Source organism: Dermacentor albipictus, chromosome 2 (assembly GCF_038994185.2).
Source record: "Dermacentor albipictus isolate Rhodes 1998 colony chromosome 2, USDA_Dalb.pri_finalv2, whole genome shotgun sequence".
Lineage (NCBI taxonomy): Eukaryota > Metazoa > Arthropoda > Arachnida > Ixodida > Ixodidae > Dermacentor > Dermacentor albipictus.
Window position 1 is genome coordinate 99596649 of NC_091822.1, and position 12586 is coordinate 99609234.

At 46.8% G+C, this 12586-nt stretch overlaps 1 protein-coding gene across 3 annotated transcripts in view; it reads right to left on the reverse strand.

The window, feature by feature from the left end:
- The window catches only part of LOC135915933 (E3 ubiquitin-protein ligase MARCHF3-like), a 45234-nt gene extending 33839 nt beyond the window's left edge, over window positions 1-11395 (reverse strand). Inside the window, exons 1-3 of one of the 3 annotated variants that reach the window (XM_065449119.1) lie at window positions 11296-11395; window positions 8301-8537; window positions 6169-6278 (exon numbers count right to left, since the gene is read on the reverse strand). In XM_065449119.1, coding sequence (XP_065305191.1) covers window positions 6169-6278; window positions 8301-8481 — 291 coding nt within the window. In that variant the 5' untranslated portion in view covers window positions 8482-8537; window positions 11296-11395. The remainder of the gene's footprint in view (window positions 1-6168; window positions 6279-8300; window positions 8538-11295) is intronic. The other 2 variants (XM_065449120.1, XM_065449121.2) reach the window with 2 other exon arrangements.
- Window positions 11396-12586: the final 1191 nt, after the last annotated feature.

Consider the following 12586-nt stretch of genomic DNA (forward strand, 5'->3'; position numbering starts at 1 on the left):
TTTACATTTCGCCGTATTGATAATGCAGCCGAACGGAGCGAAATGGCGATGCAGCTGATGCAGTGACAAGGCATCATGCAAGTCCAGTCACGGTTAAATTAAGTTGCACATTTTCGGCACAGACAATACGCACGCATCTCGCCGGCAGACTGTGTCATCGCGTACCCGTGGTCTCTGAAATGACATCGAATTCGCACGTTGATCTGTCTAGTTCACAAAGACTGACAGTACTGGGCTATTAGCAAAAAAAAATTAATTTAGCGGATATCAGTGGTGTAACCCGGATTAAGGATAAATTTTGACTATCTGGCGTTCTGTAGTGTGCACGTTAATCAAAGTACACGAAGTTTTTTGGCATTTCCCCTCATTGAAAGGTGGCCGCTGCAGCAGGAAACAGTAGCCAAAAAGAAAATCTTAGATCACATATTTGCGGTGAACTTGATACGCTATGTGGCTCGTACGTACAGGCGCCGTAAATGGTTGGCGTAAAGTGGCCAGCCGGTGACACGCAGCTACGAGTAAACATTCGTGAGAATGGGGCATTCGAATAAACTTTATTTCTTATGTTACTAAAATTTCTTCTTTTTTTTTTAAGTGCCATCCTCTTAACATTATTTGTAATACCACATTTTGTAAGTCGTCCACAACGGAAACACGTGTTGACGCGCAAGACATTGGAAAGAACGAAGAATAGAACGAGCGAAAGCTGAGCTAGTTGGTAAGGATTCATTATGCAAAAATTACATTGGAAAACTACAAGATAGCCCACATTGTTGGTTTCAACATCGTTTTCAAAGATCAAGCTGCTGATCTTTTCTCCAAACTCACTATACCATTCCTACACAGCGCACAACCCATTTGATTAAACTAGGCTGCCTCGACAGAAGCGCCACCTTTCGAAAGTGCCGGTGCCGTATTCGTGTGGCCCGTGTGACTCTCAGGTACGTTCGTGTGCTGCTCTTTGGTCTCGCCGGACGCCGGCTTTCTCTAGCTTGTTTTCGGCTAGCGTTTGTGTGTGTGTCTGTGTGGCGCTTGTGTTGGGGGGGGCTCACTGCGCTGTGGGCCGCTCACTGCTCGCTGCACTGTGGGCCGCACCGTTGCCGATGCTGTCCGAGTGCCCCGGAGCCCAGTCCACTCGCACGCCCATCCCTAGGAAGGGATGCGCATGCGACCTTAATATCATACGCCCACGCACCGACTCTAGGCGTCCCCGTGAGCGCCTTTATGGCGTCAAAGCAGTAAATGAATATTGTGTACTCTTTGCTTCTGTGGTCTTCCGAACTATTTTCCGCCTTTCCCGTCAGCCTCTTTTTGGCAATCAGGATGACCTGCAGTACAAGTGACTTGATGGTCGGTTCTTGCTGTTGTTAGTGGATCCGGACATCTTGCTGCTCACCATCAACGACTGCCAGTGCAGCAAAGGAGGCAGTAGAATATGGCATTTTCCATTAAGTCAGTCCTTTCTGCGTGTTTTGCTCTACTATCACCACGGTACAGGTTTCGTGACTTGAAACTGCACGTTGTCCCAAGGAGTGACTGCAGGAAGCACTTCTACCTTGTTCGACGAGCATTCTCCGTCTAACTCTAAGAGCTGCTCTCCAGAGCTGGTGTATCGGCGACTGCTGTCATGTCCCTCCTTGCGTTCTAAGATAATCTCCCAAAGTGGAGGAAGTCCCGTATATACCGATGCAGGTCTTCATTCACGTGTAAGGGGGAGGATCCGTGATCACTCGAAGACACTCGCTGTGCATCCTTTTGGGCTTGTATTCTGATTTGGTGAGGTCAAAGCATACCGCACCATAACAAGCCCTCGACGAGAGCACTGCTGACGTCGAACTGCGTACCAGCACCTCCGCGCTTTTGCGATATGCATGCGTTTCAGGAGATGCAGGAGTTTCGTCCATAGTTTCCATTTCTTTGGGCCAAGTAGTCCCTACCCTCCATCCTCGTGAATTGGAAAGCCGAGTATGTCCACGTGGCATTCAGGAGCTCGTTTAAGTTTCTTGCCAGCTATAGGTACAGCTCGACTTTTTCGTTCCCTTGCACCCTGCCACCGGGGAGGATGTACTTTGCATTCTACGGATACGGCTGCGTTCCCGTTTCTTTCAAATAATCCGTCTATGTGTCGAGCGCGTTCTGTATTGCCTTACTGGCTATTTCTGTTCTCCTCAGAGGGCCGCCATGTTCCGTCCACAATTTCACTTCGTCTGCAGATATGGTGAATTGGACGCCGTGAACCTGTCGGAGGCGCACAGTCAGTCCTCACTTGACAAGAATAAACAGCGTAGGCGATAAAATCGCGCCGTGATGAACGCCTACATTGTTAGCGACTATCCTTGGATATGTGTTGCCACTACGGATCTCAAATGTTCAAGGGTACAGGAAAAATTTAAGAAAGTTAACATTTCTTACCCTGTGGCGTGCTTATTAGATCTCGGAGAGTATGGCTTAGTTTGTGACACAGTCGAATGCCTTCCGTAGGTCCGCGGCGACTAGGATGCCAGGAACATTCTGCCTACCCCGCTGCTTCATGATACAACGGCAGAACAAAAAAAGATTGTCCTGACTACAAAGGCCTGGTTTGAATCGAGTCTGGCTTGGGTCAAAGTAGGGTTCTTTTTAACTTTCCTCGAAATGGTAGGTGAACCACGTGAGGACTAAGCGTTGGAGAAGCTTGTAAAGTGTTGATGTCAATGAAATAGGCCGCAAACTGCTGACATCGCTTGCAGGTTTGGCTGGTTTTGAAATAGCGCTCACCATGGGAGAGCTTCCACTAGGCGGAAATTTCGCCTGATGGCCAAACTTTGTTGAACTCTTTTTTATTTTTTATTTTATTTGAATATACTGCAGGCCCTTCACGGCCCGTGCAGGAGTGGTACAGAGATGCAATGAAAAAAAAATCACGATGACAAGTCAATACATTGAATGCAGTTAATAAAAGAGTCGATGTTATTGCAACACACAATATCGTTAGTTAATTTGTTCCACTGGGAAATGGCTGACGGAAAAAGGGAATGCTTGTGAACATTAACGTGACTTGGGGGAAGATAGATTGTTTTGGAGTGATTAAGTCTGGTTGAACGTTTTGGAGGATCTTGGAGGTAATGAGAACGTGCTATTTGGAAATGACCATGGTATAATTGATAGATGAATTTTAGTCGCGAAATTACTCTTCTCTGCGAGAGGGGTTTTAGGTTAGCCCTTGCTAGCAGACCCGAGACGCTGGATTGCCTTTTGTAGTCCAAACTGTTGTTTTCCTTGTTCACTGAAGTTCCGCAACAACTGCCAGGTAATACCATTCTTTTCCGATGCACTCTTGGCGTTCACAGAATCGACAGCCGTGATCAATACTGGCATAGTAACAGGCGATTCGATATCTGGGTCCGACGTGGGAACCATGCATTGGTAAATTTAAGCATCATGTGATACGTACGTCTGACTGAGGGAAGAAAGTGGGCGCCGCCTTCGCTTCGAACTCAGAGGGTGAAAAATCACTAGCCAGCATTACATTCCTGACAGTGTTGCACTTGCTCTTTCCAGACATGCCCTTGAAGTTGACCACAGCTTCCGCGTCCCTTAGGCGCAGTGGTCGTACCATCGTTCTCAGCCAAGTTTCCTAGCATAACAACGCGACTGCGCCGTCTTGTTATTAAGCGTGAGCAAGTCGACGTGCTGCATCCCATTCTAGATATATGCCTCTCGTGTTCCATAGGTTGAGGAAATGTTTGTCAGGTGCAGGAAGGTGCTCGTCCACTTCAATATCTCTTGTGGCTTCCCGAGCTACAATTAACCTCTCTAGGAACGGTGCGTTCTTATCGAAGGCCTTAAAACAGAAACAGAACATGTCTCAATCTACGACTGGTACGTCATTCTGTCCTACTCTGTGGCCTTCGCGTCGACTTCAATCCAGATGGGGTAATGATCGCTGCCCACAGGGTCGGCACATCTCCAATCATTCACAACTCCCGGAGTCGCCCAAGTCAAGTCAGGCGTGCTGTCACGCTGCCCCGAGTGGAGTGCGTGACGAGTGGGGTAGTTCAGGTAGTTTGCCAAGACAACGTCGGCGGCTTCACCTTCTTTAAGAAGTATACGACCCCTCTCTCAATTCCTGTCATATCCCCAGTTTTGATGAGGTACATTGAAGTCTCCTCCTACCAATATTCGATCCTTAGGGCAAATGTTTCGCAGTTCACGCAACCATACGAAATTAGCTTTGTACGCACCACTTTTCTTGTAGGAATTCGTTTCAAGGGGAAGGTAAGCTGGCAGGAGTAATGCTTGACGACCTCTTACTTTACACCGCACCGCCACCACCTCTTGAACCTTGCTGCACTTAGCTATGTCGAGCTTTGCTTGCGGCACATTCCTGCGCACAAAGACAGCCGCCTGTGCTTCAATTGCCTTTGTTCTTCTGGTCCGACGTTTTCTTTCCAGTCTGCACGTGTAATATGCTTGGTTCAAAATATCCTTCGTAGCCCCGGATGCCAGGAGTGGTACCTCTCGTTTCTTGCAACACAACCACCGATGGCTGGAGCACATGTTCGAAAAGGGCATTGAGTTCTGCGGCGCACTGTTTGAGCGAGCGGCAATTCCACTGGTGTTAGCTTGATGCTAGACAGTGACCACTATTAGCTGGAATAAAAGTACCAGATTATTTAACTCCTAAGATAATTACAAGTTTGCAACATCGTTGTCGTGCTTGTAACCATGGTTATAAAAATGATCTCGTCTGAAGTAACCTGGTGATCCTGCTACTGTACTCTCACTCACAGTGCCCTAGCTTGCCTTATTTACCCATCAACTGTTTGTATTTAACTGCGAAAAACAGAAAAAGAAAAGCTGTAGAGTGCGCATCAAATTGTGATGCAGAGTGCGCAAACAAAGTGGCTACATAATCCATCGTTGTGAAGGAATACAGACTTTTTTAAACCATTTCAAGATCCACATGGAAGGCGATATTAATAACTGGCCCAGCAGTATTAAGAGAACAGGTGGAAGGCAGTCGAAACGTACACATAAAGCTCCGAGAAAGTGCCGCAACAGAGATTCTGTGGCTGATAATTCTCTGTTGACAGTCCTCCGTTTAATGACAGTTCGCGCTTCTTTCAAAAAAATAAAAACGTTGTGCGCATTTCATGCAAAAATGTGGCATTTAGAGGGCATTATAAGATCATATCGCTGTGGTCAGCGCGCTTCTTTACCAAAAATTTGTCAAGATTGTTCACAGTGGAAAAATTCCGAATACATTTCAATGCGCGCCGTTGGCAATCTATCCACACTAAAACAGCGATGTTGCTGCCGCCTATTCGAACTTACGGCCAATAGTCTGAAATGTAATAACGAAGACTTCTATGGACAGCAAAAGCACAAATATAATACTCCGAGTAAGCCATTTTTCTGCTCATCATCATCGTTATCATTATCCTCATCTAGTGACCTTTCGATAAAATATGTTTTGTGCCGTGGCCTGGTGAACTTGTCAGAAAAGAAAAGGCTTAAAGCACGGTCGAGGCTTGCGGTCCCGAACGCTAAATTACCGCAATGAGTGCAAAATGTTCTAGTTAATATCTCGGGATAGAAGCGTGCAACAACAATACTACAAATTGGAGTCGTATTCCAATGAAATTGTCCCTACACATTTTAATATACACACAGCAGTCTGGCATATAATTTCAAACAACGTTTTAATGTAGCATGTCCTCACTACAGTGTTGCAAAAATTGCGTCGACCAAAGTACCTAAAAGTAAACCTGCGCGTCAGTATTCGCATAACTAGAAGAAAGTTTCCAACCTGCCGTGGTTGCTCAGTGGCTATGGTGTTGGGTTGCTGAGCACACGGTCGCGGGATCGAATCCCGGCCACGGCGGTGGTATTTCGATGAGGGCGAAATGCGAAAACACCCGTGTACATAGATTTAGGTGCACGTTAAAGAACCCTAGGTGGTCGAAATTTCCGGAGCCCTCCACTAGCATGCCTCATAATCAGAAAGTGGTTTTCGCACGTAAAACCCCATAATTTTTGAATAGTGTTTTCAATAATATTGCTGATACTTTTCACCTTTGAAGGATTTACATAGGAAAAGACATGCTGAAACAATACCAGTCAACATGGTTAATAGTTGAAGATGTCACAAAAAGACTGTTGCACCAGCCTTTTTTGCAGTAATACCTTCGAGCGTTCTTCCACCTCGTACGCGAAGGCGCAGATGTCGCATCGTGGGTTCCTACGCTGCGAGACCCACTTCTCGAGGCACGAAGCATGCACCAAGCCAATGCTGCCTGCGGTGAACAATGAGAATAATTGTTACTCGCTGTCCGAACCTTGAATCCTGCGCGAGAAACATTGCATCATCGAATTCAGCTTCTTTGGGTAAATGCCGCGCAAATGAAGCACCAAGCATCAATCAGACAGAATATGCACTGAAGAGTGCGTAGTGAACAGTGTCTGATATGCGCAAGGAACGTCATTCTCGTCTGTGGTGATGTGAACAGAAAGAAGTGCGGTCAAATTCCGCCGCTACGCATTTATTACAGTAAGCAAGAAGGCCTAGCTTTCCACCCCCTCCCCAACTCGTGTGCCTTTTACGTGTGAGCGTACGTGGCCCCACTTTGAAGATTCGCAATGGGGGTGTATGAAGCTCGGCGATAAAAGTTGGCACAGCGCCAAGAATGATGCCAGCGGCGCAGTTGGCATGGTGGATGATGGATGGCCCTGATAAAAAGCGAACGGTACTGCAGATGATCTCATCGGCACAGCTGGCGCGGTGCGAACTATGCGAACTCGCACAGGTAGCATGGCGCGGAGCAGATGGCTTCAGCGCCTGACATCGGCGCTCGGAGAGGAACGTAATTCACTTCTGTATTGGCGCTGGCGAAGAGCAGTCGGTGCTTCATCGCTGTGACATTGTGCGGACGGACCGGGTCCTTCGCGTGATCGTACAGACAAACAGATGGATAAACACTCACATACGCGATAAGAGAATAATTAGATGAACAATGATGGCAGAAACAAAAGAAAGGAACGCCCACACGTAATGCGAGTTCACTTCATGGAACGAGGGTCATCTAATTTAAAATTTTTGTCTTCGTTACTCTTTACTTTTCGGCCGTGAAACTATGGTGAGACCGTCGGGCATTTGGCCCCCTCCGCCATCTTGTCATAAGGCAAGCCACTGGTCCCTGTAGTCGCACATATTTTAATGACGGTGCATACTCAGTTACACTGAGGTTAGGCACGTTGTACCGATATTACAAAAATTTACAAAAAGGAGGCCTCAAATTTTCTGCGGGCCAAAAACAGCTCTAGCAGAGCGCTGTTGTATACGGCTGCCACGCCTACGCATGCGTGGTGCTTAGGGGCCTCCGGTATAAGTTTACCGAAAAAGAGGATCCTCCGTATACCGCGTTTGCGCAACAACATGGCAGCACCGAGACTGCCCGCTTCGATGCTGATTCATCCGTGAAACTTGGCTACTTCGTGACAGCAAGAAATAAATTCGAAAATCGGCCATTGCTTTGTCTCAGAAAAAAATTGTATTACGCCACGGATGCATACGACAACAAGCGGCATAGAAGTTTTTATGAATTTCTTGTGGGCATGCCAGCATGTTGAGACGCTTGGCGCGTTTTGATTTGGACACCTCGACAGGTTGTGCGGTCATCATATCGATTCTGCGTGTTCTTAAAGTATTCTACAGACGCAGAAGGGAAACGCCCCAAAATATGAAAACTTTTACACTCAGTGGTGTGCCTTGTTTTTTTTTACAGCTCCGCTGGTAGCCCACATTCACAGAGAGAAATTGCACAAATTTTTGAACTGTGAACGGCGTTCGATCGCCACAGATGCCTTTTTTTTCGTTAGTTCCAACGATTTCGTCACAATCTGAATGCGTGCTGAGCGGCCCAGTCGGTGCCTTGATTACAGTAGCCATCGACATTTTCCATGTGCACTTCGGTTTAAAGTTAACATTTAGGGAAATGCCGAAGACAGTTGCCAATGAGGATCGACGCGGAGCATGTCATGGGGAAGCTTGGAGTTTTGCGTGTGCGCCGCTGTAACATATGTACCCCACTCCTTAGGTAGAACCTTATTGTTCTCAGATTCCATCAATTTGATATTGAGAGCTATTTGTTTCCTATGTACTAACGCGAACAGTTCTTATCGCTGTGCCTTTCAGCCCGCTAAAGAGTACCAGCTATAATGGCCCGCTCTGGCATAGTAAAACTCGCCGTGGAATTGTGAAGCCGTCGACTGCACTCGCCCAGCTTGGCGTACAGTATTTCTTGGGTGCATTCTCTCACCTCGACAGTTGCAGGGCTGGCGCAGCGCTTCCTCCAAACATCCCCTGAAGCAGATTCGGCACGTGGGTCCCACAGATAGGGCACTGTGGCTTTCACGCACGCCCTCTTCCGCCTCTTCCGGCTCCCCTGACGCTGACACCGTTGCAGCCGAGGTCCCCGCAATGGCTTCCTCCGTGCTCATGTCGGCAACTGGATCGTCACCAGAGGCTTGATGGATTCTGCGGCAGGAATCTGGAACTAACCACGCCACACCTTAGGTTTCCACCGAATGCGTAGGTCATTAGACTTCCCATTTATATTACAGCGAGGCTGTACACCTCTACACTCCAATGCATTTGTCGTGTCCGTGGGGCAAAAATAACCTCTTTCATGGGCCGATCGCGGAGGTTAATTGTGCAAAAGTAGGTGAGAACTGAAGCGAAAAGTGTGGATATTCTTTGAATCACACGTGCAGTGCATACGACATAGGTCGTTTCGATAAAGAAAAGCATAAAATACGTCTCGTGTCAACATCTATGATACTGCGGTTGCTAACAATGGGATGCCCAGAGAGATTGATACCGACATCCACTTGTAACAGGGTGCATGTCCTCAATACCCATATAAAATATAAAATAAACTGCAGGTTTCTCACAGCTCAGTTTGTAATATAGGACGTGACATTGCTGTACTATATATATATATATATATATATATATATATATATATATATATATATATATATATATATATATATAATATATATATAATATGTCCATCGGAGAAAAACAGCGCGAAATAAGCACGGACAAGGGGGAGGAACAGAGGACAAGTGCTTTCGGACCCATGCGCCACGCTCGACGAAAATCCTTCTGTCGTTTTCATCAAATCACTCAAAACTCGTGAAAGGGCCATCACCAGTGGCGCCTTGAGCAATGCCATATATAGTGCGCTCCTGCCATTAGCAGGAGGTCTGAAGCTACGACTCCCAAGTGCAGCGACTGAAGGCGAGCGGCTATCCTTAATCCCTGTTGTCTGCCTCGACTGGTGCTCTCTTGCGTGAGGTCCGGACCTCCAAGGACCACGTCGGGCCAGCCCTTGCCAAATCCAAGGCGGTGGTAAGCCCGGGTGTCCATAGCGTTTCCTATCGCGTTAAGAAACCCGCGGGACATGAGAGGGTGCAAGTTGTGTATTCGGCTCCCAGCAAACTATAAGTTCCGTCTGCAAAAAAAAAAAGTGAACGTTTTAAATCAAACCCGCCAACCGGTGCTGTGTCAAGAAGCGCACCACCAGCTATGTGTCGTGCAAACGCACGAAGTCCCCGAGCTCGTGCGGTTGATCGTGAGCACGCGAATTCGTGAGCGCGCTAATAACGTTAAAACAAAACGTGGGAGTAATTTGGCCATCCACTGGGCAAAGTGTGGCTGCTACCAGATTTTTCAAGAAACACGGGTTCTGTTGCGGCACAGAACCCAAACAGCACGCGAAATTTTTCAGGCGTACGTCTGCCATGAAGGGGAAACGTGACGCAAGCGTCATCTAACACTGGTATCTTCGGCGCCGTACTAATTGGGTAAAGTGACGATTTTATTTTCCATGAGAGTGCATACGTGCTGCAAAAACAGGTTCGTGGCAAAAAAAAAAAAATGAGAGCGAAATAAGCCAACCGGAAAGCGACCCACGTGTAGAGAAAGACATAACCGATGCGTTCAAGAAAGTAAACGTACCACTTCCAAATGTGCCGAATTGGCAATCGGGGCGTCTGCACAATAATACAAACCAAAAAGAAAAACATCAAATTTCAGTGTACCCTTAATATCTGCGCATTCGTAAGCGTCGTTGAACAGCTATGTGCCGTCAGCTTCGATGTCCAAACACCCCCACAGCGTGGAATGGAGCCCAAGTTTTTTTTGAGTGAACAAAATGAGAAAAGAACAACACGTACTTATATTTTTCCTTCTTTAAAGGGATATTGTGCTTCAGTGAAATACATGGCAACGCGGTTTCTTTCGGGAATCTGTATTCATACCATGCTATAAAAATTGTACTCAGCTAGGAAGAACAACTGAAGAGACAGCATGAACGCGCATTCTATACATTAGGGAGCCATGCCAGGCACCGGTGAGCTATTTTGGCGTATGTATGAAGGTTAACTACTGGAGATACACTAGCAGTGCATATAGTGTTGCTAAAACGTATATAAATTTCAGTTGCAGTTAAGCGTTTGTAATGCCTGCCTCTTTTAAGAGCGCGTCTCTTGGCGCCCGTTCCCGAGTCCGGCGTCGTCGTTGGCTTAACCGAGCGAACGAGCACAGCGAAGAATAAAAGAGCGAACGCAGAACGCAGCGGGGGATGAAAGACGCAAGGGAGAAAGTGGAGGAGAAGGGTGCGCCGGACCCATGAAGCGAAAAGAATAGGCAGATAGTATAACGAAAGCGCGAGAAGAAAAGCGTAATGCGGCGACGATGGCTACGAGACTATATGGGGGTCTGTCCGCGGCGGCTGCTGTGAATCGTGCCCACGTGTCACCCGCGCGCTGCCTCTCACGATCTCTAGATTAACGAGGCAGTCGCGCCACACTTCGGTCTGTTTTCAACGTGCCCCACGAGCCAGATTGTCTGTACCAGCCAATGTATTGTGAAATGAAAACGCATCGAGCTGCGCTCAAGTTTCGCATTAGGGAGCATCGGAATCGTCTGTGAATTTTTGTCTTACTTATACTGAGCTGCTGATGTGAATGGAGAAACTGGAATCATTCCTTCTTATGCGTAAATGCTTCGTAAATGGCGATAGTAATACTTGGCTGTTTATAAGCAATCATCCTTTCTTAAGTTTTGATCGTTGCCAAGAAGGCTGTAAATGTGTTCTCTGGTAGCGTGCGAACCAATCCTACAACAGTGATTTTCTCGTAGGACGAGAGGACATAGCGAGTGTTTGCTGCTTATTTTCTTACTTATTAAGGTTAATTCCACCTGTGATAGTTTGGTGGAATGGTTAGAAAAGATGCAGTACGTACCAGCGTCGAAGAGTGAAGGTTATTCGGGCGGCTCGCTCAAAGTGAAATGGCGCAACCCACTGCAAGAATATCTGAGATTGGCTGGTAAGAAGGGACAACACTGCTTTCTTTAAAAAAAAATAACAAAAGCGAATAAAATTTTCCATAAGGAAAAAAAAACAATGTACTGAAATGTTGTGATGTGAAATTTGAGTGATAAATAGAAAGACTATATTGATGATGATGATTTGCATACAATGGCATGCAACCAAAATGAGGTATTTTCTAAGAATCGGTATATCGTTAAATTATCTGAAAAAGCAAATACCAAATCAGAATAAATGCCTACGTGGCACAGAAGATGAGATATAGTACATCGTAGTTTTAGAGCACAGCTGTTAGGCACCCGCTCCTGCCTTGAACGTCGGCGTGCCTCGTAAGAGAGTGAACGAGCACAGCGAAAGGTGAAAGAGCGAACGCGAAGCGCGGCGGGGAATGAAAGGCGGTGAGAGCGAAGTTAGCGTGAGATTAAAAGAGGAGGAGGGGGCTACAGCGAACGCATCAGTCGGAAAGTGGAGGACGAGAGTATGGGAAAAGGGCGAGGAGGAAAGCAGAGCGGCGCTCGAGACTACGAGATGGCATCATAATATTTCTCATCTGATCTTATGCGCGACGCGAATAGTGTGGTACCTCTGTAAGCCACGCGGGCACCAGAGATGGCACTGGAACTTTCGACAGGTAATGTGTAAAAGTTAACGCGCTTGATCGGCGGATCAACTTTCTGACGATCGCCGACTGCTCGCGGCTGACGTTGTGCTTGAGTGTGACTTGTTTTGGTGGGCACAAGTTCGCTCAATAAGGAGTTACATTTGTAACTCACAATCGGGTTCTGCTCTTCGAAACTGTGTCTTTCTTCACTGTAAGTGCCACGTGACAATATTATCATAATACAAAATAGTGTCAGCCAATACTTTCTCAACAATGAGCGACGCAACCGGTGGAAGTGCTTCGTCGGCCTCAGCTCCTAAACGAGCTGCCCGAGCAGAGGCTCATCGCCGCCGCCAAGGCGACCCTGTCGTGCAGAACCACATTCTTTGCCACACTAAATCACGAATTCAAAACACCTAAACAGCTGAACTCACAATTCGCATTAAGGAGTATCTTATTCTTCAGATAAGTTTTTGTCTGCTTATTGTAGATTATCACCACGAGCCCCACCACTTGACTCCACGTCATTCCTTTAATCTAAACTAGAATTCATCCGCCCTCCTGTGATCTCTTATTCACATTCCTGTTGCCTCTGTCCTTAATA